The sequence below is a fragment of the Telmatherina bonti genome, assembly GCF_933228915.1.
Source record: "Telmatherina bonti genome assembly, chromosome: 7".
NCBI lineage: Eukaryota > Metazoa > Chordata > Actinopteri > Atheriniformes > Telmatherinidae > Telmatherina > Telmatherina bonti.
The window spans coordinates 26,909,155-26,937,060 of NC_136625.1; the positions used below are offsets into that span (position 1 = coordinate 26,909,155).

General features: G+C 39.4%; 1 protein-coding gene across 1 annotated transcript; it reads right to left on the reverse strand.

Annotated features, from left to right (window-relative positions):
• On the reverse strand, positions 1 to 27,493 carry rab2a (RAB2A, member RAS oncogene family). Its single transcript, XM_079243523.1, has 8 exons — positions 27,305 to 27,493; positions 19,276 to 19,347; positions 17,866 to 17,933; positions 14,943 to 15,025; positions 12,227 to 12,319; positions 11,439 to 11,550; positions 6,548 to 6,616; positions 1 to 1,112 (listed from the first exon to the last, which is right to left on the reverse strand). The coding sequence occupies exons 1-8, from the start codon at positions 27,348 to 27,350 to the stop codon at positions 1,017 to 1,019; spliced, it is 639 nt and encodes a 212-aa protein (XP_079099649.1). The 5' UTR covers positions 27,351 to 27,493; the 3' UTR covers positions 1 to 1,016.
• Between the last annotated feature and the right edge of the window lie 413 nt (positions 27,494 to 27,906).

Sequence of the window (27,906 nt, forward strand, 5' to 3'; positions counted from 1 at the left end):
TTTGCAACTTCATAATGTCAGCCATCGCGCTCAACATCCCTTAATGTTTCTGCTTTCCCGCATATTTTCTTTGTCGTTCCCAAAGGACCCATTTTCACACTCAACAGTTTGGTCTTTTATTCTCTATCCAAGCGGTTTAAAACACTCTTTAAGCCACAACCAGTTTTTAGTGTTCATTAAATACAAATCATCTGCAAGTTGACAAAAAGGGCACAAAGATGACCAAAAAAAACCAAACCAAACAAACAAGGAAAGGATGGACAAAAAAAATTACATGATTTGCACTTTATATGGACAAATAATACAGAGCGATTATGTACCTCCCACATCCTGGCATACTTGTATCGTCCCTATACACACAGGCACGGCATGAAAACTGACTCAGCATGTACAAACATGTCCTGCTATCAACATCGTCTTTAAAAACATGTACAGATGTGTGTATAGACACAACACAGCGCCTGGTTTATTCCACAAAGTCAGCTGTTAAAGAGTGTTATTTCTACCCTCAGTCCTGTGTCTACTCAGACAAAGTCAGCTCACCTTTGCCAATTACAGCTTTGTGCATTTAAGAGCTTCTGAAATAATTCAGTGACAACTCAGTGAGTTACGAGGAAATGTGTGAATTAAACTACCAGAGTAAAATTAATATTCCAAAAAGTGTTTTTATTCTTAAATAAAAAAGTTAAAATCTCTATGTAACCAAAAGATAAGAGGTGAAGCAGACATCTCGTGAACTGAATCAGTGAATTGCCGGTGAAGCTGACTTTGTCCTCTTTAGCCTGTAGGAGGTCAAGCTGACTCAAAGGTTGAGATCCATGGGGACGAGCAACAGACTCAAGACGCAGGGATGGATGGATGAAAGAACAGAGCGGGAGAGAAAGGGAGGTTAAACTGTTAGTGGGCCTGGACAGTTCAGTAGAAACGCAAAGGGGGGATGAAGAGGGCGAGGAGGAAGAAAGATTAGGATTGAATGAGGCGGAGGAAGAGGAGGAAGGGGGGTGTATTTTGGGACTTCAGCAGCAGCCCCCTCCAGCCTGGTGGCCTCCTGGGTTACTGGACAGTGTTGAGTTGGTGGTAGGATGCTGGGGTCCAATCTTAATACCATTAGCCTGTGTGGAAAAAGACACAAAGAGACATGGGTGAGGAAGAGATTTCACCCAAACAGCTGTACTTTTCACAATTTATTTATTACTCTTAAAGTCTCTGTAGAAAGTCACTCTACTTACACAATACAAAAAACTGTACTGTAGAACAGTACACAAAAACAGATTATAGATTCCTTCAGTTCCTACTACCATACACTCAATTCCTCCTCCCAACCCGCTGTTCCCTGCATACTGTACAACCAACGTCACTTCCATCAAGTCTGGGCAGACCTGTGTTTATAACATTAGAATTTCTGGGCTGAATATTTTTTTACACCATTCTGAGAGGACAGGAATCTGAGATCAGACAGCTGATGAGACCAAAACATAGAAAGCTATCATTAGTCGGGCTCTACCATCCCGTTGTTGAATCATGGCATCCCTGCCATGACTTTTGGCAGCGACTGGGCTGGTAAGCTTTTCACAAGCGTAGCTGTGGCTGCCTGAGGGTTATGTGTAAACCACGGTCAGCAGGCCACCTCCAGAAGGCAAACATACTGGACACATATGAAGTCTATGTTAAGAGTTCTCCTTTTGTTCCCTGTACTTTGGGAAAAGAGTTCATGGGCATACTTTAGATGTGATGCTGAGTCCAGATTGCCTCAGGAAGAAATAATCCAACACCTGGTGTGCAGCAGCATTACCAGCCCAGCTATCAACAGAAAATGTGGTTATGTACAATGGGTAGGAACTTTGAAAGTAAAGGCACCACACTCGATATGAATACTAAATGTGAATATGGGACAACAGTTTGTTTATCTTTGGAAAATTAAGATGGTGTTACATTTCAGTCATATTTGCTCAAGCAGCAATGTCTGCTGCAAGCAGGTTTTTTTTTTTGGTCATGTTGTACAATAAAACCAGCCAAAGGTCTTTCTATTGTTTCATCATTTTCTCTTTCAGATTCATGAATCAAGGTACAAATTAAAAGACCTGTATTATGTTTGAGGAATTTAAAAAACAAACATATTGACATCACACTGAGGGCTAGGGAATCACAGGCCACTGAGCGCCGTGCAAGCTGCACGGTGCAACATTCAGTTTACTGATATATGGATGTACATTTTTAAACAATGGCACCTAAATGCTTTACAGGGATTCTTTACTTCATATTACACGTTATGATCATAGACTGTATATAAAAAGATGGACGGAGCCTCCATGACGTCACCCGTAGGTTTCTGAAGAGCTGAATTGAAGCTCGGTGGGGGGTTCCTACCATCGCCATCTTGGCAGGGGCATGTGTGTTGTCTCGCTCGGAAAAAACAAATATGGGCAAGGAGGTAGAGCTGTGAGCGTCATGGTGGATGATTGACATCTAGCAAACTGCACACTTTCTGTAGCTAAGAGCTAACCGAGCTAACCCAGAGACAACAGGAGCTAACCAGCTAATGGAGGTAAGCAGGATAAAGGTAAGTCACGTTGTTAACCAGCTAAAATCCGCGGTTGTTCTACGTTCTTCTGACTTGTAGCGGGAGATTAGGTACCTGTCAATCAAAAGGACACGCCCCTAAATATGCCGAACTTCGAGATTAAATTACTTTTAAAAGGCGAGTTAGAAAAAAATTAACTCCCCCACAGTTGTCATGAAGGTAAACCTGACCTATAAACTGAAAATGGATTTTTGAACCAGGCTGTAAACATGTTTATTTCTGTTGTGAAGTTGGTCTTTTTAACATAGGAGTCTATGGGGATTTGCTCTGTTTTGCAGCCAACCCTTAGTGGATGAAGGGGGAACTGCAGTTTTATGCACTTGCGCATAAGTTTCACTTTTTACCGCCGGAGGCTCGGTCTATTTTTCATATACGGCCTATGGTTATGAGGTTTCCCAGTTCCCACCGTGGAGCGAAGCTCGAATGGTCGCCACTTAAAGCTCCTGGACCGCTCACAAACAATGGTGAATGAGATTCGCTGTGCTACAAAATGTGTAGCATCAAGAAGACCACCCACCCCTTTCTTCTGCTGGTTTCTTAGCACAGTTATGCAATTTTTAAATAAACTCAGGACAGTTTAAAAAAAAAAAAAGAAAAAAAAAAAAAGTTTAATTGTCATCAAAAGCTAAAACAAACTTGAAAAAAAACAAATGTAAGAATGACTGTGTACTACTGCTTTCATGGTCACATTAATGCTGCACAGTGCCCACGGGGCTTTCTATTAGATCACTTCATAGAGGAAGCAACAGGTGCTGCTGCGCTGCACAAAGGCAAAGGGAACACCAGCAGCAGCACTCAAGGACACTAAGAGAAAAATGGAAGGAAAAAAAAAGCAAATATAAAAGAGGAGAAACTGAGAGGAAGGCAGGCAGGTGGGTGGTAGGGAGACACTTTCATCTCTCTGTGCTGTAGTGCTCACTTTCCCCTCTGTGTTTCATCATCTCTCTCTGGGAGAAGCAGCACACTGAGCCTTGCTTGCTCTTTCCTTCTGTATATATTTATCTCCCACTCAGAGTAACTCCCCCTCCTGCACTCAGTAGCAGTAGTGCCTCTGGGAAACACTGTATGCCTTTAAATCACATTTATTGAGCTAAGGCCATGCGCACGTGTGCGTGTGTGTCTACGCGCATGCTTGTATGTGTAAGAGTATGTGTGTTTTCTCATAGTGGCTGCCAACATTTCTGGTGGGGCTTCCCTTTCTTACTCAAAGCCAGTCAGCTGATGTGGTTTGGCCGGCTGGCCTGCCTTCACTTTGTCTTACTGTTACTAATAACAAAAACACTGACTGGCTGGCTCGCCCCAGTGCCGTCTGCCCAGCGCCTGGGCTTGCTGGCTGCAGGGCCGGTTTACACTCCAAAACAGATGTGGATGCAGTCAGTGGATTCACACACGAGTCTGTTTATTAACTACAATAGCTTACTGCAAACGCAGATGTGTCCACACATGTTTGTTGGTATGTACAGGCAAAGATTTTAAAGCTGTGTGTATGCGCTTGTGAAGACCATGACTTGATTTATGCCATTAGATTACATGAGAATGGAAACCATAGTTTGTGCTTAACAGGCTGCTCAGACAACCATCTGGATAACTAATAGCAAACTAAAATTGTACGCATGTTTGCATTTGGACGGATTCAAACAGGGCTAAGGTTGTGGTCATTGTGGTCATTTCTGACAACCAATCGCACTCAGCTTCCATGAGATGACGTGAGAGCAGCAATGTCGCTAACTCCAGATACAGAGCGAACTCTTGAAGTTTGAGTGTGTAAAACTCAGAGGGATCCACAAGTAAAAATAGAATAAAGTGTTTATATGTAAAACTTTGAGAAATCCATTTCAGTAATAGCTTGACTGAAAAATAGAGATTTATTTTACAAGGTCATACTGGAACATAATGCTGTTGGAAGCCAAATAACTTGCGTATGTAAAGGTTGAATGGGGCTCAGACTGGCCGAAGCATTTAGTGAAGGATACAAAGCTTCCATCCAGGGTTCTGACACCAAAAGCAGCAAGTAGGGCTATGACACTTCTCATTTTAAATAAAATAAAATAAAATTAAAAAAAAGAAATTAAACAATATAAATAGGACAAACAACACTTGTGAAATTTACAGAGCTATAAAGATGTCCAAATCACTGCTCAAATAGTACCAATTTTACAGCTAACTTGGTTGTTAGTGCTTTTTGTCCCCGATGTCACTGTCATGTTGGGATGAATCACTGCCATGCCAGAGCTAGACATACAGCAAGTGATTTTCATCCTGTGTTAGTATGGAGGCACAAGGAGAGTACTCAGACTACTATACTCTTTCAAGCTACAGCCATAGTTTTAACTGCAGCTCGACTAAATGGCTGCTATTAATAATTCCTTTAAACACACTTGTTGGCCTGAGAGGCCTTCACACACTGTAGTCTGCTTAGGGCTCACTTTACATATGTAAACAGATACAGCCGTTTCATATCCGGCAACACGCCCATGCTTCCTCTGCGTTGGCATTGTTAGACAATCCACTGATAATGTAGAGTTCAGAGTTCACTCGGGAACTCCGATGCCAGTTTCAATAGCAAGATGCAAACACGGCAGAGGAGATCAAAATAATACGCCTTCTCATAACAATGCATGGAAAGCGAAAGAGCCGCAAATACTTCACAGCTGCTTCTTCTTTGTTCCCTTTGCTGGTCACATGTGCAACAATTTTCAGTGGCACTGCTCAGTTTGCTGCGTTGGGGTAAACCACAGCAAGCTCTCTGAAAACCACTGAGATTTGCATGAAATGAGTGCAGAAGATGGACAGAAGGCTCTGTATGTATTTGTATTTAATGTTGACCATAAATGAACTCCAAAGGTGAGAAGGAAAAAATATCTACCTGTTCTCCACAACATGTTAGTAACCCCCCATTTCAATTCCCATATCAGAATATTTTATTGATAAAATGAAGAAATGTTTAAGAGTCTTATTGGTAAGAGTAGGGTAACATGCTCTTATGATCAAAGAAAAAACATTTTTGTCAGGTTGCGTCCTATAACATACTCTTCACAGCATCTCCAGTCACTTCCTGTCTGAAAGCTTATTTTAACGTTTGTCACTTTAAGTGTTGTTGGAAGAGCACATGGCTACAACCAATGCTGAACAGCAAACCTTCGCCTGCAGGAGTGTCTGAGCAGGCAGTGAATGGGTTGAAACCAAAGCAGACAGACCTAGGTCAAACATGCAGACTGGTCAGACAGTAAGAGTCGACGCTAATCAGTGTTTATGTTTCAAAGGGTTATATATCACCTTGCAGACATGCTAAGAAGAAAATAAATAAAGTCTAGAAGATAAACAGCCCGAGATTATTAGAAATACTATTTTTCTAATTCAATACAAACCACACTTATGAATTTGGCTGACCTGATGTGAAAATAGTCAGACTAAGTCGTTGACAGGCTGGAAACCCCAACTTTTCAGCCTTCATAGCCGTCGTTCACTGAGACGATGGAAATTTGGCTGATTGGATCGCAAACTTACTAACTGGCTGGATAGCAGCTTACAGGCTGACTGGCTGGCTGAGCGAGTGTTTGTTTTCTTGCTGAATGACTGAGACCTTGTGGGATGTGAGGAATTTATGAGCTGGAGAGATGCCAAGAGAGCGAGAGAGAGAGAGAGAGAGATGGAAAGAGTGCAAGGAAGAGTTGAGAAGAGAGTGTGACTGGAAAATAAAGTGGAGGATAGGAGGAACGCAGGGAGTTTTGCTTGGCTGAAGTCAAAGGAAGCAAAGAGGAGGAAGGTCTCCCTCTTTTTTCTTTTTTTTTTTTTTTTTAGGCTAGAAGGAGCTTGGCAAACCACACACACTGCTGGAAATCCACACTAAGGAGAAAAGGGAGAGCAAAGAGTGGAAGAGAGAAAATAACAGCCCAGAAAAAAGGAAGAATGGAGAGATTTAGTGGGGAGGGAAAAAAAAAAGACTGAGGGCAAAGTGTGTCTCACCTCATTGTTGATATCAAACACTCCCTCCTGGATCTTCTCATAGATCTCCTTGGCTGTGTTGATGAAAGCCTAAGATAGAGACAGGAAATGAGATTTTGAAAGAAATTCGATTCCCATTTCTGTGCTGAATCCTACAAACGAGTCTGCTCAGTTTTCATAAAGATGTCTTTACAATCATTGGGGAAAAAAAACCTAATTCAGCGGATGCTTGAGTAACACAGCCAGGCTTTGACTTTCAGCTGTCTGACTTTCCATTTCTCCGTCAGGCTTCCACGAGACTACTGCTGGGGTAAGACTCCCGTCAAGACTGTGAAAATCCTCTTACAAAGTCTCAAAACTTGTCATCACAGTGAACTTCCACTTGTGGTTTTATTCTTTTGTCACAATGAGGACAAGTGTGAATCGCATTGTTGAATATTCCATAAAGGTGTGTCTGCTGCTGGTTAGAAACACACACACACATGTGGGCTGGCTGCTAAACAGCAAAGCACTCAAGAGCCAATGGAAAAAAAACAAAAAAAAAACAGCCCAAACAAACTCCACACCCTGCAGACGACAACCAACACCACAGGCGTCATGAAACAGACGAGTGTCTGAGTAAGCATTTAAGCATTTTTTTCTATATTAGCATTTGCAATGTTTGTGATGATGAGGTTTCCCATCAGCACCTGAGTATATTTAATAGACAACCACATGGACAGAATAGAAAATATTTGATTAAACATAAAATAGGAAAATGAATATGAAATATTTGAAAAAGAGAAGGAGAAAAGTAAGCAATGAAAGGGAATGAGTGGTATGTAGTTTAAGGCACAACATAATTATTTTAAACTGTAAAAACAATTCAGCAGCAACATCACATCCAGTCTGTTCAGTTCCCACACAAAGAGTAAAGTAAAATTATTCATTTTGATTTATGTTGGAACCATTTTCTGATCAAACCAAACAGGAAAAATTCTGTTTTTGGAGTGAGTTTACCATCAATACCAGAGATGAAACCCAAAATACATCAACTAGATACGCCCAATGAAAGATATGTCAAATCACTAGCGGAATAAATAAAAACATATTCTCTATTCAGAACCAGCTTCTGAGACAGTTTAGCTAGATGGCAGCCTAGTAACCGATTCATAAACAAGTCATTAGGATTAGCCTCATATCTGCGGCCATGCAAGAGTCTCACTGCCTCACAAAGACGGTGACTTCTTAAAAACACAGAACTGTTGTGGAAGAAGTTCTTAGTTGGGAGTTTAGAAGCTTAATATCTGCACAAATAATATTTCTCAGCGAACACTAGCCTCGCCTTCTCCAGTGCCTTTAAAGTATAGTTGATATGATGGCAGGTCTTGTTACAGAAAGCTGCTGCCCTTTTGAGCAGATCAAAAATAAGATCTGAGCAGGATAAACGCAGACTTCACACAATCTGTCTTCTCTCTCCACACACACAGTAACAGCACTGAAAGGATCAAAGATGATTGAATAAAGTGGAATTAAGCTCCCCGAGCGACTGGCCTATGACTAAGGTATCGATGCATTGGTCTCCAAGGACAGTGTGTTACTGTTTTGTGTGTGAACACTCTAAAGCGAAGAGCAACTGGGATCAGATGCAGATCGAGCCTCAGCTCTGATAACACACTGTTAACTGTATGGAGAAAAAATGTAAGAGGCCAGGTTCATTTCAGATCAAGATTTAGCGACTGTATGCAGAAATAAACCTTCTCATTCCAAAAAAGTGTGTCCAGGAACTGAAAATATGTCCTGAACTCCTATCCGACACCCTGTCGGAAATAGACTGAGCCCAAGGGTGTTCTCTGGTGTGCTATCTGCCGTTCACTCCTGTCCTCCTTCCTTCCTTCAAACATCACTGCAACTATCGCTCCTTCGCGTCTTACTCATTCTGTTCTTGGGTTTAGCTAATGAAGTTTCAGATATGTGTAGATAGGAAAGGTTGGAGGATTTAAAGAGGAGTAAGAAAAAAAACCAAGATGATGAGTGAAAGGGGGAGAAAAGGGAAGTGACACGCAGAGATGTGTAAAAGACTGAAAAATAGAGTTGAATAACATTAACAAGAAAATAAATTTGAAAAAAGAAAAATAACAATTAGTAGAGTTCAAGAAAAAAAGAAATCAGCAGAAGAAACTGATAGAAAATGATTTGAAGATGAGAGTGAAGGGAACGGAAAATGCAGAGGAAAAGGACACGGTCTGGATAAAGGATGGATGAGAGGATGGAGAGATTAGACGATGAAAACATGCTTACAGAATCTCTCCATCTGTCTCTAAGGACCATCCCATCAGGCCCAGTGTCCACCCACAGACCCTGACAACAAACCCTGCACTCTGATAGGCTGCCGGATGTCGCTGAGGGGAGGCGGGGTGGAGGTTATGAATATGTATGAACTTTAACTGGTTGATATAGTGCTGGAGAGAGGAAGGGAGATGATGGGGTGTAGAGGAGGGAGAAAGGAACTGTGGAGGAAGAAATGAATGGAGGAGGGCAGGAAGAGACAAATGAGGGGAGGGTAGAAGAACGCTGAAAGAGGGGGGGAGGAAGAAAAGGATCGCGAATGGGAGGGGGGAGGTGAAGGAGGAGAGGTAAAGAGCAAATGATGGACGTCGAGGGATGAGGAGGGCTGGAGCGAGAAGAGATGAAGGGAAGGGAGGAGAGGAGCGGTATCAGGAGGATTCAGAGGACACTAATGAGACAAATTAATCATACCACACACACACACACACACACACACACACACCCCTCCCCCCTCATTTTAACCCCATAGAGAGCTCTGCTCGACAGGGTGTGGGTGTGAGTGTTTGCATGATATAGGCCAGGCAAGGTAGAGAAAAAAAATCAATGTAAACTCACACACACACACACACACACACACACACACACACACACACACACACACAAACACACACAAACACACACAGAGAGCAGTGCCCCTGGCTGGCATGCTGTGCTGTGTAGGATGGGATTATTTATGTGATTGGATAAGTGAGGAAGGGGTCCCAGATGACCACGTCATGCATTCATTGCAACAACACCAGAGGTGTGTCTCTGTGAGAGGCGGAGCAGCGTGCTAACCATGGTCCATGATGCTAAAGCGAAGCCGCCACGATCAGGCGCTAACATGGTGATCCACGCTGCTACAGATCAACACGCAGCTCCAGCACTGACAGCACTGAAGAGTAATATGAACTGAAAATGTGAACTCTGTGAGGTAGAACAGTCAATAAAGTAGACTGTGATAGCAAAGGCCTGCATTAATAACATTTTAAACATTCACAATGCTAATCTGTTGTATCATTTAACATGTAAGTCATTATGAACAATCGCATAATGACAGAGAAGGAATTAATTACTCTTAATGAACTGAATTATCATGGAAAAGGAATTTGTTTACTTTCCACAAAACCATTTTTATGTTTTTTGTTTTTTTTTCTTCTTAGAATGAGTCTTGATCAAACTTTGACTCCATTTCATTTTGGCAATGATCTGGAAAGAATTATGGATCCAGCTATTTTTAAAAGGAAAGAAATTTTTGGAAGGATATTAATATGCAATGTCATTATAATCACATCTTTAAATGGTATGGGAAAATTTATGAAAAGGGGGGTTAATACAGCTCATATAAAATATAATATTATGGGAAATCCAATCTCATGTTTAGTAGAAGAAAAAAAAAAAAGAATCATTGTTTTTGGTGTACATCAAAATAAAGGGGGAATTGAGGTGCTGGTTATCCTTAAATTCTATTTCAAAACCAGATAAAAGTCTGAACACAAAGTCAGTTGAAACGTTTCACGCCTGCAAACAACACTAGTTTGTAAATACAGTGATGTTTGTTTTACTGTTAAAAGTAAAAACAAAAAAACTGTCACAAGGTTGATATGCTTTTAATAAATATAAACCACCAAAGGTTTGTTCTGATAATCAATAAATCTAATACTGTAAATAAAATGAATTTAAGACTATAACATGGGTCAGAAACAACAATACGGATGGAAACGAGCTGTCTGGCGCAGGTCTGTGCTCTCCAAGTGCTTTACTAGTGATTAATACTGGATCTGAGAGACATCCTGGATGAAAACATTGTTCTGCTGTAGGGACATTTTTAGAAAAGTGGTTACAAATGCTTTTATTTTTTTAGTGGACAGAGGAGTCTTTCTAATCCAGGTGGTTATAACTGTCTTTGGGATTCCTGAGTAGAAAATCAATCCAGATACTAACACTGACATACTAGCATGTTCAGAATGACACGCTAATTATTCACAAGTATGGTGTGTAATACTTCCACCATCCTAAGTAGTAAAATAACGTGCTAATCCAAACTAAAACATCACATGGGGAAGTGTTGCATTGTATATCTCTTCAGAGTATTTAACTGATAATAGTTATGTGATAAATCTAACATTTAAATAAAGAGTACAGGCAGGAATAATCTAACCACAGTATCAATTAATCCTCTTGAAACAGTTTGCTAAAGAGCCTCCATCGGAGCCTCCAGAGGGTTTGTTGGCTTAACACACTTCCTGACATAAATCAAACCATATATCAAGATTTATTGCAAGTCTTCAATGGAGTCTCTCTTTGCTTTCATTTGTGCTCCAGACAAATAGAGATCTAAGTTAAGCTTCACATGTCAACAGGCAGCAACGATAACTGTGAAAAAGCAGATAATGGGTGTGAAATTCTGTGTGTGGCTGGAGATTTATTTGTCTGGAGTAAAAGCTGTTTAACATTAGCGTTGACCTGCAGGGAGTAGCATATATTTCACAAAGATGGGTGGTGTTTGCAGCGCTATCAAACCCGGATTCAGCAAAACTGGAACCCTTCATCAAGTCATTCAGGTGACTGGGAAAGCTGTTTGGAAATCTTTGCGTGTGATTACCTCCTCTACATTAGAGGCAGTCTTGGCGGAAGTCTCCATGAATATGAGGCCATGTTCTCTGGCAAATGCTTCACCTTCCTCTTTCTTCACCTCTCTCCTCGACTCCAGGTCACTAAAACACACACAGACATGCACATTAGCAACATGAGAAGGCTTCAGAGAGGAAATGATTTGGCAACAGTAAACACGATTACACGCAGCAAATTTATCCTTTTCAGTAATTTTCAGGAACAGGGACACTTGACAAATATGTTTCTTGATGACGATAACCTGATATCTTTGCTGCACAACGTGGTTATGTAACCTCAAGTGCAGTGTGAGCTAGAAGTTTCATCAGTCACCAGCTGATGCGTGCTGCAGAAGTGAACTTCCTCATTTAAACTTGACAAAAGTGTGTGTGTTTACCACAGGAGAAACGCCACTCTAAAGCAGTGCTCTCTTGATACAACTATCTCACACAGTGGTGTGTTATGCAATCTCAGCTACACTTTGAGACATGAAGCAAAAGTGAGATTCTCAGTTGAATTTGACCAGAAATTGAACAATTTTAATCCAAACTACTGATTAATTCTTTATTTTACAACTTAAGTGCTAATTACAGTGTTTGTTCTTTTAAATGGACCAAGCTGAGCTTTGAGAGCAGACTGCTTGGACAAATGTCTAACAAGCCATTGTTATAAAAAACAATGTTCAGAACCACCTATTACGGCTGCCACGCATTGTTGATGGTCCAGGTTTATGTAGGGCAGTATGTGCCTCCATCACCGAAGAAGAAAAACTCGTTTTACCTCTTGTTGCCAATGAGCATGATGACCATATTGGAGTTGGAATGTTGGCGGGCGTCCTCTAACCAGGTCGTCAAATGGTTGAAGGTGTCCCTTCTGTTAAAACAAGCACAGATTTCGGCTTTCAGTCTGGCTCCACTTTGAAGCTATTATACAGGTGTGTGCACACACACACACACACACACACACACACACACACACACACACACACACACACACACACACACACACACACACACACACACACACACACACACAATAACATAAGCCGTTACAGATTTTACACTTCCTTGAAAAGGTGAATGATGTGTCATTTCCTCTTGCAAATTTTGAAACCATTAAAACTGAAAAAACCCAACCTAATCTTTCCTTCCTGTAGATGTGAACAGAAATCATTTCTAATTTTCTCACATGCAAAATTGAACTTCATTCTCTTAAAAATGCACGAGATGTGTGATATGTTTGCAGGCAGTTCACAGCATAATTTTAAAGCATATATTAACAAGAAAACGAGATGGTTGATCAGCTTTGCAGTTCATGTTGAAGAGGAGTTTTTAAATCCTGAGTGATCAGAGCACCTGAGCAGAAAAGATTCATATTTTACATGTAAATCCAACATGTGTACTTAACTGTGTCATACGTATTGATAAAGAATTGTGTAAATAAATGTCACATGCACAAAAAAAAAATCCAAAGAGAATAAAGTAAAACATAAAAGATCACATCAGACATTAATTCAAAGTTTTTTCATCAGAGGGGTAAGAGGAGGAGAAAAAAGTAAATCAGCATGAGGTATTTTGTTTATTCATGCAGAGTTTGGAAAGGAAAATCTCCTTAAATGGCAGCTCTGAACTAAATGTCACAGGGTCATGATATAATTAAGAGTCAAACTCTGGGGACTATGAAGATCGATTACAAATTTCAAGTGATTGTAGCCAGTGGACATCAATACACATTTTCTTTGCATTGCGGTGGTGGACCCAAAAACGGTGTAAGATTAAAATAGCCGATTGTTGACTTGAATCATTTAGGAAAACTGCAAGCAAAGGAGCTAATATTTGTCCCTATGTTTGTTCAGCCTTTCCCAAACTAGGAGTCCTGACCGCCACAAAAGTCCCAAGATCATTGTTGTGAAAAAAGAAATTAGAAAAAAATAAAATCAATCAAATAAATATTAAAAAGGCAGTTTAAAAAAAAAAAAAAAAAAAAAAAAAAAAAAAAAAAAGATACTTATGCTATTTTAAAACTTCTGAACTTGGCTGTCTCTAGGAGAGAGAAGCTGAATTTGGGCATGTAGGTGCTTTGTGACAGAACCCACCAAGAACCACTGCTTCCACCTTATTAATGAAGGTTCTGATAGTAAGGCCTTACATTTAGAGCCGTGATCCCTACCCTGGTCCTCAAGGCCCGCTGTTCTGCAGGCATTAGATGTTTTCCTGCTGCAATGAATTCAATTCAAATGAAATGAATCTCTGACAAGCTCTGCATCTGCTATTTAGATTCAGCTGTGTTGAAACATCCAAAGTCTGCAGGACAATGGGCCTTGAGGACCAGAGTTGAGGATCCCTGAAAACACGAACACCAACATGTGCTTTTCTGGGAGTTACGGCTTAAAATGTTTGGGAAGCACTGTGTTAGTCCAACCCCCTGGTCCACATTTAAATGTCTAAAGTTTAATGCTTTCTTTAGCTTTCTAACACATGTCTTGGCAACTAGCGGATGAATTAGCATCAAATGTGTAACTTATGGACTTGACAAGCGACGGTGGTAGATAAACTGGCTGTAGGTTTTTTATTTAAAAACTAAACTTCTTTCTCCACACAGATGAAAAGAACCCACCCTGGTGACATCCAACCTTTTTATTAAAACTCATCAAGATACTTTTCCTTAAATTATTGGACCACAGCTTATGTGTGTGAACATATACTTGATAAACAAGGAGATGTTATTAACTTCAGTAGTAATCCGTGTTTGTAGTGATAACTTCCAAACACTAGCAATGTTGGCATGCTGATGTCATCATTTCCATGACGAGCTGTAAACCGCACTTTTCTCTGGTACAGTGACAGAGAACCAAATCTGTTCTGTAGTCCGCAGGTCGAACAAGTCCTACTTTTAAATCTTATGTGCATCATACACTAATAATTCATAACACAGTCTAGGAACAGTACGTCCTAACGGTACATCACGTGACTTACTTTCATATGTTAAGATAAGAAGCTCTAGATGTTCACAGGCTAAACATGATGGAGCTGATGAGTAGCAGCTAGTTTAGACATGTCTGCAATAACAGCAGGGTAGAAAGAACTGTACAGTTTAAGACATTTGAGACGACAAAGACTACAACTAAGGAGATTATATATATGTATGTAAAATAGAAAGAAAACAAAGAAAAAGAAAATGGGAAGCTTTAGAAAGGCAACACTGACTTATGCTCACATATCTTCTCAAATCACTCATCTTACCACTAAAGTTTTCATGATTTTTTTCCTGCTGGTTTATTAAAAACTAAAATGGGAGCAAGTCTAGACTTGACCAAACAAAGAAAAATTGGTTCATTTTTTCAACACATAAATGAAAATAAAACAGTTTACCAGTTGCAGTTTTTATGCATGCTAATATATTCTTGCATAGGTCTGGTGGACAGGTTAAACTGTGACAAGTCGCATTTACTATGTTGCTAAAATGTATCTAGAGAGTGCATGATTGCAAGGACTACCTTGTGATGTCATAGACTAGCAGTGCTCCTGCTGCTCCTCTGTAGTAAGACCTGGTGATGGACCGGAAAGACTCCTGGCCAGCCTGGAGAGACACATACATATATTAATAAACAGAAATTGAAACCTAAATAATAGAAAATGTCCACAGGCATAAACACACTTTAGTTTTCTATCAGTTCTGATTGTGCTCCTGCTCGACAAGCCCCTTCCTTCAGCGCTGTGACACATCATCCAACCACTTTCAAAGCGTTATGTATAAATCCTAATTATTGAGCAGATTCCAGCTCCAGGTTTTCAGTCAGCAGGGGGGTTGGATAGCACAGAGCAAAGCCTGTAACTGGATACAATACAGTTCTCTCTTTCATTCTCCATCTATCCGTCACAAAATCCTCTCTCTCTCTCTCTCTCTCTCTGCTTGCGTGTACAACCTTCCAGTTTCACTCTTTATGCTTAACAAAGAAGGTCACACCAACTGTAGCGTTGCAGTATACAGATTAGTCTTGTTGCGTTTATGTCATACTTGACACTCCATCCAGCTCACCAGGTCACCTTGTACCTTCGCTTCCCTTCCCATTATTATCCCCTCATTGTCTCACCTTTACAGTGCCTTCCTTCCATCACTCATCTTTTCATTCTTTCTCTATGAATCCCCAGGCCTCCCCTCTTTCCATCCCTCCTTTCACTAACCAGCATTCTTGTCACCCTCCCCCTAACGCAATGTCTATTCATTCCATCTCTGTTCAATGTACATTAACAATGTTGTCTGTGTTCATCCAGGCCAGAGTAGAAAACAAAACGGTACTCTATCCTAGCAGCTGCAAGCCCCGCATGCTGTGACCTCATCTGAAAAACCAGACAGTCAGACAGACACACAGGCAGGAACACAGCAAGTCAATGAATCATTCAGCAAGTCAGAGGACTAGGCAGGCAGTTTGTCAGCCAGAACCCAGTCTCCTGGTCAGTGAAGCGGCTGGTTACTGAGTCAGAGGACTAGTCGGTCAAATGAGACAACTCAGTCAACTGGAGAGCAAAACTCAGATATTCAACCAGCGAACCAAACTCCAAGTTAGCTGGTCACTGAACAGTCAGTAAGTCATTCAGAGAGCAGTCAAGCAGCCAGCAATGCTATTAGTGGATAAATGATAAATAAGGGTGAAAGAGAGGGAACGCTGTGTTTGTCTACCATCTGGCCAACAGGCTATAGCAGAAACACACACACACACACACACACACACACACACACACACACACACACACACACACACACACACACACACACACACACACACTTATTCATATGGCAAGTGCAGCCCACACAATGATCCAAATGGTTTCTCTGTTGCTTGCTGCTTGGTGATGGTGTATGATTATACAAATGTCACAAAAAGGCAGCAGCCACTAATCCTCGCTGGTTTTTAATTTTGACCATAATTATTCAATTCCACACCTGGTCACTCAGGTGAGGATGATTAGTGGTCCAGTGGGAGGGGAAAAGGTGAAGAAATCTGAGACCTGGACAACCAGGAGTCCTGATGTATTGAATTGTTTGCAAAGGCTGGTTCCTAACAGAGATAGGACCCAGCGTAAAGAAAGGGAAGCCATAATAAGAGATGGCTGAATTCTAAAATGTTTTTCTTTAACAATTTAGGAAACAGCTGAACATCCAAGAAAGGAGATGAATTCATCCAACAATTCCTTAAAGATGCAATTTCTGAGGTGATGTTTGGTTATTTCCTTTCAGTTGTGGTAAGCAACTAAACATAAACTACATAAACATAAACTAAACATAAACATAAACTAAACATAAACAAACATTTTTGAATCATTAGCTTCAATAATCTAATCTTTTACTACTATATATATAGATATATATAGGAATCACATTAAGTATCTAAAATATTTTCATATAATGTTTCGATTGTACTCCTGGATTGATGCACTGCAGGGCTTTTTACTTCTTAGAGCTTTACTTTAAATGGTTGTTTTCACAGATCTCTAACTCCACCTGCTGGTGGAGCTGCACAACTGCAGGCCCAGGCTGTTATGGATGGTAGACTTGATACAAAAAAGATTCATTGATTTTTTTCCCTTTTCTTTTTAAACCTTGTGTGAATAAAGTACGTATATGGTATAATTCAGGATGAGTTACTTTTGAGAACTTAATTATAGCCAAGTATTGCAGTATTAGTGTATACAAGCAGGGGATACACTGAGGGGATGCAAAGGCTTTGTTGTGTTATTGGGACATGGTTTGGGTTCTTCCTTAGAGGAAAGGGTCATAGCATCTTCATCCTCTGATGAAATATTATCCTTTTGATGAAAATCAGAACCACCATTATAACCACTTCAATTCAATGAGAACGTTCCACCATTCATTCAAAAGCTCCCTCAGTTCTAGTCGCCTGGTTTCGGCCTCATAATGGCACTCAAACAGTCACTATCATCACACGTCTGCTACTGACACGTGATGATAGCGATAACAACTTAACAGGTCAACCTGTGGGATGTTTTTGTCACATTATTTAACCATTTACAGCTTGAATCCAATGACAATAACATCTTACAGGTTGGTCTAGAGTAGGTGTAGAACTGTGGACAGACTTTGGTTTCATAAAGAAGAAAAAAAAATGAGGCTAAAATATGTAATGCTGGAACAAAATAACTTATTTTATAATTCACAATTAAAATACTGTTTGTTATAGAAATAATGTGATTTCCTGAGTACTCTTCTATCTAGCTAAGACATTACTGTTATTCACTCAAAAGTATGTGACTATTAAGGCTTTCAGTTCTACATAATTACAGCCTTGGAGAAAGCATGTATGATATGTGATGCTACTTTGAGTGAATTCTCCATCTGTAGAAGCAAGTAGAGACATTTCTATTAAAAAAAAAAAAAGAAAAAAAAAAAAGATTATTTACCGTATCCCAGATCTGCAATTTGATCTGTTTGCCATCTATAGTGATCATCCTTGCTCCGAACTCCACACCTGAAGGGACACAATCACACAACATAAAAACTCAGTGATAAGCATGATCATTATCACACAGATATGCAATAACTTGATAAAAAGTGGAGGGAAAAATAGGCTGAAAATACCAGAAGAGGAAAAAATGCATTGACAAACCTTCCTAGAATGTTTTTCACTGTAAGTTGTCTTACATAATCTGGATTTAATAGAATCTATACATAATTTAGTAGATAAGTAGATTGTTTTCTAAACAGCTCATAAGCAACAGATGGACAGGTGTGTTTTCTCATGTTATCCTGCTCTGCGTTCATCAAACACATTAAATATATCGCCAACTGTTCAGATGTGGACCGATACCTTACCTCCATGTAGTCATTGTAAAGCATTCATAAAAAAAAAAAACTTATCAAAATCCCCGACTGATGACACTGAAGGAACAAACCATGATAATTCTGACTCATATGATTTGTCCAACAACATCATCAGACAAATTAGTCTGGCACCTCTCAGCTCATTTTTTATCTGAGTCTGAGTGGTGGAAAAGGCAACGGAGAGGCCTACAGCCAAGCAGAGACTAAACATGTGAGACAACACAGAAAGGTGTGCCTAAATAACTCCTCCGTGTCAGATAAATGTTATGACTGGCTAAACCCTGGACAGGATGGGCTGTTTTCAAGTCTGTTTGAACAGGAAGGGGTGAAATGGCTTCTGCCAGAGCAAATGAAACATGAGCCGTGGTTCCCAGGCTGGCACTATACTGCACCAACAGGTGTGCTGCTCCTGATGCAGCTACCTACAAAGTACAAAAGCACAATTTACTGTGCGATTATCTGTTGTGCATGGATCTGACACACACGTCAGACACAAATGCTGTGACTTAGACCATTGAAGAACATGGTTTCCAGTCTTTAAAGAGCTGCAGGAATACTCCACAAATGTTTTCAAATATGTCTAAATTCTGTAATAACAGTAGATAATAGTATTTACAATCCTTGATGAAAGTCACATTATTATATCAGGTCTGATTCTTTTTTTTTTTTTAATGACAATATTAGTGACACTTGCAAACTTAATTTTTAACTTACAAGTATTTGAAGGTTTGCTCATCATTTTTTTCCAAAGTGAAAGTGCTTGAATTCTTTCTAAATAGAACAAATTCTTAAAAAATATCTGTAACTATGTTTAATCACAAGGCAGCAAATTATGCAGTATGCAACACTTCCACCTTTCATTAATCACCTTTTTGTGGGACTGAGACTAATCAAAATAAATAAAATGTATTCTAATAGGAGCTAATTCAAGTTGAGACTGCTTGCTTCATTAGACTCGGTAGTGAACGAGTGAGGGCAGGAGCTCCTACCGATGGTGAGGTCATGAACTGGCTGAAACCTCTTGTCTGTGAACTGTAGTAATAGACATGACTTTCCCACACCTGGAAAAAAGATTAAAAAAAAAAAAGAAAAAAAGAAGAAGATGAATAGGTTAAAACAGATTGTAATGGAGCTAAGCTCTTATGAAGCATAAACACACTCAGAAAAAGACACAAAATCACATTAATGAGGTCTGAATTCACACAATGCAGAGACACCGTGTTGCTTGTGGGTGACAACAACCTGCGGGGAGTTATACATGTACAACAATAATTACCCTCTCATAAATATAAAACCATGAATATTTAACATGGGGGTTTTGTTCCAGTTCAAACGGCCCCAGCAGGGAGCTTACACACACACTTTATCCTGCTTAGATTCAGCTAACCAACTGTGAGTTAGCTAACTGACCAGCTGGCTACTTCCTACATGCGACAACACTTTTTTTTCTTTTCCAAAAAGGGTAATGATGAATCTGTTCATAATTAACACTATGCCAATTCATTCAGCACTTAATGTCGCAGTTTAAAATAAAACATCAACAATTGGATTTAACTCAGCCAATGTTCTAGGATTTCTTTAGCTGGTCAGGTCTGGGTTCAGCAAAGAAAGAAAATGTCTGGTTTAACTTGCTGAATATACTAAATAACTTCATGGCATGGGTATATTCAAGCATGATAATGTCAGGATTTATCAAGCTCAAAAAGGGAAAGAGTGTTTCAGGAGGCATGAGACATCAATTTCACACATGGATTGGCCACCACACAGCCTAGATCTTGAGCCCCAAAAGAAACATTTTATAGATTAAGAAGCATTCAGACTCTCCCATCATAGCACAGGGTTTGGTGAAAAAGTGAATAAAACTCTAAGCAGAAATAAATATTAAGACACAGCATACAGTGAACATATTCAGGGGAAACCAAACCAAACACCGGGTCAGTCAATCACTTGAAAACACAGCGGTGCTTAAGAAGTAAATTACTGAAACCAAAAGAACTTCTGATGACATTTTATCATCACTGTGATTTACAGATTGTCAGGAGTCAGAGAAAAAGACAGGACTTGTTATTTTCTCAACACTCACACTCATGATTGACAGCAACCAGCTTATCCAAAACCCTTTCAGTCTTGCTGTTCTTTCCAAAACACTAAAAATGCTTCTTCTAATATTTCTACATGTATGCAGCAATGTTCTCAGATTATGCCATCAGGTCGTAATCCAGATGCAGCTGTTTGTGTCCTCACAGAGACCAAAAAAGGAGCATATGACCCATATCATTTAGTTTTTATGCCACTAATATCTAGAACAAACTAATAGAAAGACCAAAGTCTGCTCAAAACCTTAGTTCTCTTAAATTAGGCCATAAATCTAACTTATTATCCAAAGCCTTTAATTAATACAGACTTTGATAGATGGATGGCTGAATTAATGGCTTGATGTAATATTTCCCATTTAAAGTTTTTTTTTCACTGTATGCAACTGACTGCTTGTACTCTACGCCCGTTTCTTGTTATTATGTCCATCTTAATACATCAGATAACTTCATGAGCAGTATCTCTGGATGCATAGATGCTTATGGCCTAAAGGGGAATTTAACTAGAATGAATAAAATCTCGCTGCACTGAACTTAGTCTGTCACCTTAACTTGATGAATTGCACTTGTCAGCTTCTGCCCTGTATCCTCCTCTGAGGTTAACGTGCTGCACTGAAGAGGGTCTCAAGGTCTTTTTCAGACAAGATGGCTTCTGATGTAAAAATTGAACTAGATCATCTCCCTCCAAACCTGATTGTGTTTTAACACTTCAAATGACTAAAGAAAAAATACATTATTCACGGCTTTCTTCCGCTGTTTATTGACTAAATTAGAATGGGGGGTTTTCAATTACTAATGTTTCTAGAAGTGTAAAAGAGAAAAGCAATAGATGGAATAGGATGAGGTGAACAGAAAATAACAAAAGAAGATGCTAAGGAGATAGACACAGAGAGACAGAGACAAAGAGAGAGAGAGAGAGAGAGAGAGAGAGAGAGAGAGAAGGTGACAGAGGGACATGGTGTTCCTCCTCTATGGTTTCCAAGGATCACCGCTGCTAGGCAGTGACGTTGCTAGGCAGGGGCTGTGTGATGATAATGATAATGGATTGAGAGATCTAGAGGAGGGAAGCTACATGAAGGTGCAACAATCATGCCATCATCAGCTCCATCACATTAATGTGTTCAGTCAGTAGACAGCTGCATGCTCTTCTGCTACCAAAGCTCAACAATGAATACAGAAAACATCAAGGGCTTTTGGGGCCACTTGATAATTTCTTACCAATTAGCTAAATTAGCCACAGTGCTTAACACATCACCCTAGCATTGCTCAACTTTACATTTCCGGCCAAGAGTTAAGAGTGTGATGGCTGGTGTTCGGGGTGGGAGCAAACTGTGAGCAGAAGTGTATAATCAAAGCCTGCTATGATTTTTAATAGCGAGAGTGGCTACAATCATTGTGGTAATTAGTGGAGAAGTAGGGAATGTTTCTCTGAAAGCTCTTTTCTCCTGCTTCTAGCTGTGGTGACAATTCCTCGCTACATGTTGTCATGGAGAGGTCATTCTGAATTTGCAGACCTGCAGAGCTTTCAGAAAACAAAGTAAGCACCAACAGGTGGAATTACTATGTTGCACTAACTTAACAGATGGCTTAAGTCTGGAATGCGTCAAAATAAGTACTGTAAATGGTGGTCCTGCAGAGGCTGAAAGTCAACATCATGATCGGATGAGCTTGGATGAAAACCTGCATCATAAACCTCTGTTGTAAAAGTATCAAGCAACCCAGGACAAAAGTGAAACTAAAACAGAGAAAGATGATACACCTGTCAGAGTGAAACCTTAAATACAGTTTTCCTCTTCACAAAAAGACAGACATGTAATGTGATTTTCTAGTTTTAGAAAGTTCACTTTGACTGTTGTAACAGCAACAAGTCCTTGATGACTTAGGCCCCAATGAGTCGCCCCCCCCCAAATTTTTTTTTTTTTTTTAAAGACATGAAAGCTGCTTCACTTATCAGCGTCTGCAGATCAATTTTCTAATATTCATGTTTTTCCAGGAAAGAATATGGACTGGTTAGGTTAAGAGAAAAACAACAAAACAAGACATAAATAAAAGGGTCCTTAACTGGATTTAGTTATAGCTACTTTAAATTCAAGACAAAATTATGTCTTCAACTGGTGTGAAATGCTGATTTTAAATTTAACATTTCAGTATCTTTACAGGGCATGTAAGCAACCTCATTAATTCCAGCATAAAGCAAAATACAAACTGCTGTGAACTGCACGCAAGAAATGAACAGAGAAGAACACATATTACACGTCCCGTTTTAAATTTAAGGGGTACAAACAAATTTCATCATAATCCAACAATAAAGCAAATTCAATTGTGTAGGTCAGGGGTGTCAAACTCCAGTCCTCGAGGGCCGGTATCCAGCAGGTTCTTGTTGTTTCTCTCTACCAACACAGCTGATTCAAATCAAATGGATCCAGCAGCTTCTCATCAACCTATTCATGAATGTTGGTCAGGTGCGTTGGAGGATGGAGACAACAAAAACCTGCAGGATACCGGCCCTCGAGGACTGGAGTTTGACACCTGTGGTGTAGGTCCTTTTATAAAGCACAAAAACAGGAAAATAAAGTATTAAAAATACTCTAAAAATACTGTTTCTTTGAGGTACAAAGATGAGGAAGTTAATGATAGAAATCCATCCTTTGCTATTAATAGAATGAAAGCAACAAAAAGAAGCTGAGTCTTCAGTTTAGAACAAGCCAATATGATGTTTAACGGTTCACAGACCCTTGTAACCTGAAGTTTAGCAAAGTCAGCAGACTGGACAGAAATCCCTGCTTACATTTACATGGTCAAAACACACCAAATGATGCTGAGGTGCCTTCAAGCATGTATGACAGTGGAAACGTCACAATTTATTTTAATTGGATGGACTTTATCTTCTAGGATTTAAAATATGGCAAGTTTTTCCTCTCATCTTTTCCCTGACAGTGGGAAGGTCCTACATTTACATCAATAATCTGCAATAATTTGGCTTTAAATGGAAGTGTGTTAGAAGAAAGTCGGTGGTAAGTGTGGAGAAATATGGAATCATTTAACAATAAAGTTGCTAAGGAGGCTTCTTCTACATTACTAACCAACCATCTAGTGGTAAAAAGTCTTAAGACTGAGGTATTAAGTATTTACAAAGAAATATTTTAAGTTTTAAATGAGGGGGTTTTCTGTGATATAAAGCTCTAAATCTTTTGCCCAAACCACAAACATTGGTTATTCCCCCACTAGAGGAATATTTTAGGATAGTTACTCCAGAAGCCTAGCTAATCCATGACAGCTCATTAGAAACCACTTCTGAAGTCTGATCATATGACTCCTCGGTAATACATACCAAACTTATGGCTCATTTAGCTTCCCTGTACTTCATAAAAATCAAGATGTCCCCTGAAGAAGGGCTTTAGCAACTTATTCTGAATGTTAAAAATCAGTTAAGCAAGAGAAAAATCCATTATTTCTATTTATTTTCAGCAGTATAAGTTTAAATTTTATTAACATGTTTTAGTTCAGCTTCACTTTTCCTCACTTCTGACTTTATCAAGTGGTTGCATAAGAGTTTAGCTGTTTCTACATTGCCTGAAAAACATCTTCTACACCTCAGCTCCACTTTCCAGTGGACTCCCGAGGGTCCAACGGGAGCAGACTCCAGAGCATCTTCATGTCAGGTTCGCTAACCAAATGATGGGTTTGTCTTATTAGCTCAACTGTGATTATTTTGCTTTTAAAAGCTGTTATTCCTACATTACATTGTAGCTTATCATTCGAAACATGCCTGTATTACTCAGAGCTCTAACAGGGAAAAATCTGTGAATCTGACAGAAAACCTCTGGAGATTTAAACAAATACAAAAACTATAATTTTCTGTTCAGACTCAGTCTGTCTTTCTGCCAATCAAATGTGTGGACAAGCTGGCCAGAGACCATAAGTCCAATTTAAAACAGATTTTATCGTTTTCCTTTCTTTTTTCACAAACATTCATAACAGTTCAATCACTAAATGCATCTAATCACCATAATAATCAATTTTTACTGATGCAAGTCTTCTCAGCTGTCTTGCGAGCAAAGCCTCCTTTCCACATCAGATGGAGCTTGAACAATGTGGTTTTTTTTTTAATCAACAAACGTTGTTTTTTGTTTTATTCATTAGATAGCAAACACTAAAAATAAAAAATGAGAAGAGGAAAAAAAAACAAGCTTCAACCTGAGCATTAAGTGTTATATGGTCAGCATTGTACCCCAAATAAGCTCGGGTAGATAAGTTACTGTGAGACTGTAATATACCAGAAAAAACAGTGGCACAGTAGTGTCCAGTTAAGAGGAAAAAAAAAATCTGTATTCACAGTGAGCTCAGCTGAAACTATTCACAAGACTGTCACCTGAAAGGTGATCAAACATCGTGCAAATGACAAAAATCTTAGAATTAAAATCTTGTTTTGTTTTAACTTGTGAACATTTGATTATTTGCTGTCACAAAGCTGCAAATGAGCACACCTAACTGAAACATGTCCAAATGTTGTAGTCCAATAAAAACAAATAGATAATTAATGTCAGATAAAACAAGACTGTCCAAAGTAACAAGCAGAGAGCATGCATCAGTCTGCAAGGAGACATGATAAGGAGATAACTGGTGGGGAAAGGGTTTAAAAACCACAATTCAGTTTTAAAACTATTTAATCATGTAAAACAAACTGCAGAACATCAATATCCTATAAAGATCCGACTTAAGTGGGAGGCTGTATGAGTTCTTATGTCAGCAAATATTGTCTTATATTTACATGAGCAAACATTGACACAAAATCTGAACACATTTCTTTAATAGCAGCTGACATTGCAGGTAATTACCTCCCAAATATACAAATGTATTTACTAATTAGATACTTAAATTTATGCTTTATAAATATGCAACTCCTCTTCCCATAATTATTGATCTCAGTGTTGCCATATATAAAAATTTGGCTTTACTGCAGCTATGGTATGATTCTTGTTGTATGTTTGCTTTTAAGTTTGATAAGTAATAAGATAAAGCCTATGTGCAAATTAAATTATACCTAATAGTGTGCTAACGTATGAAGTGATTTAAAACAAATGTCTCCTTCAGGCAGCAAACAAAAGTTTCTAAATACTGACATCATCTATCATAAATATATCAGTAACAGAGTAATGACCTCTACGTTGCTCAATGTGCACATAAAGGCATCTTTAAAATTTCCTTCCTAACAGAAAATGTTGCAGAAAAGACGCTGGAGTTGGGTTTGTTCTGCAGTGCAGGTCTGACACCACTGTTAAACAATTTGTCAGTGTTGTCTGCAGCATATATAGAACAAAAATCAGAGCTGGAGGGCTGCAGTGCAAAGTCAAATATTCTTTAAATTATTTCCTAGTTTGTGAACTAAAATGTTTGAATAAAAAAGCAAAATTAAAATGATGATGATGGAACACAACTACTCAGTACTAGACATGATTTATACAATCTCATTGGGAAACATTTGACTGAAAATTAGAAGCATGTGAGAAGACACAGCTTGGAAAATTCAAGTTCGGGTGTTTCTGGTGAGGTTCAGATTGTTTTTTTTTTATATCCCTAACTTTCATTCCACTAAACTGTAAAAAAAAAAAAAAAAAAAAAAAAAAAAAAAAAAAAAGTACAGCATGAAGAAAAACACTGGATTTCTTGTGTTTTCTACACTGGTTGTGAAAATGAAACTTTTTACTACAATGATAATTTGAATCTGTTTCTTTTGTCAAGTAAATCTACTTTGAGGAGTTGGTCTTTACACACATGGAGCATTTCTGGGAAAGACTTGCATGTAATCAAGCTTGGATCTTGACTACAGTTCCCCACAACACTCACTGCTAGAAATAAACTCAGCATGCAACACATGAGCCTGTTTTGCAATAGCCCTGTAGTAAACATGCAGTCTACAAATGATCAAAAATCATGCATTTAAGTAAACAATGTATATAGATATTTGGAGTCTTTGCCACATGTGTTTAATAATTTCCACTTTAACGCGTTTATATTGTTTAGTTAACAGGTGACATAACTGGAGCACTGTTGTATTAAACACCTTCTGGCATGATGATTTTGTATTTTGTCAGGCTTTAATTTAGTGTTAAGTAAATTACCCTTCCACATCTTTCAAAATCCTGCGGCCAAACCAGTCTGTTTCATACATGACACTGCTGCTATCTGTATGATACACCTGCTGCCACTGCAAGTTATCCGAGCAGGCCCCTCATCTGAGCAGCCTGCCCACCGTAAACAGACGACTTTACCTTCGTAGTCCCCCGCATGAACGTGAAACCTGCGACTTGGCAACACAGAAACACATCATAACAAGTACACCACAAATGTGTGTGAATCATAAACAGATATGTGATGTGAAAAAGAGTTCATGTACGCCATTTCAGGGAAAATCAGAGGCTTTGGCTTGATGTTCTGGCCTTCTCTTGAATAAAGCTGTGCAAATACTGACTGTGCTATTGGCGATGCATCCACAGGGGAAATAAATTAATACTGTGGTTATATGACTGGAGTAACGTTATCTGGTGGGCACATAATTTGTAGTCGTGACAAGTGTTTGCTAAATAATCGCGGAGCAGCAATACTAGCCTGGGAGTTAGCTATGCTAAAGGCTGCGGCTAACACCCCCACCCTCGAAGCAAAGGGACAAAAGGTCCAACATCTGCCAGTGTCAACAACCGCTACGCCACCGTGGTGAAGAGAAAAGCTTGTATGTTTACTATTTTGGTACAGTCAATGTGTTTAAAACATTATGTAGATATATTAACTGGGGAGATTGGAGCTGTCATCCCACCCCTTGCGTCTCTGCTTTTACCACGTCATTGGACTATCCAACACTGCGGAAATACACCGCTAACAGCTAGCCGAGTGCTAACTGGCAGTCTAGCTGACATTTGCAGCTTACCCGTGTCCCCGATGATGATGTATTTGAAGAGGTACGCGTACGCCATGGCCCGGGGTTTGTGCAGTCAGCTGTCTCAACCGTTACACCTTCGTAAAACTGAGCGTGAACCGTGTTAAAACAGTAGCTGACAGCTTGCTAGCCTGTTTTTCTGTGTCGGTGCTCAGGAAGGAACAATAAACAGCCAGAGCTCCAGCTCGACGTCACACGGTCCGCCCTCGCCACGCTACAGAATGATGCGTTCACGTTACGCTGGGACACTTTGAGGAAAGGTCTCCACTCTTCATCAAAACAAATTAAAACAGCGATTGGCTTTACTCTTTAGACGGTACTAGAAAAAAAATTTCAAAAGATCAAATTTAAGGACAATTTTTAGATTTGTTATCGTCAAAACCTTACATATTTTTTATAAAATGAAAGACTCATTGTAACGTTACACAGTTAAATTCACTTTGGCGGCTCTTATAGGCTGATGTGTTTATTACACCTAAATCACCCCCAAATGACATGCTGGATTAGGTAGGCTATGGCCAGCACACAGATCTGAGCCATGGAATGCAAGTAAAATGGAATATATCCTTACAAAAATTTCACCCAAAAGGGTG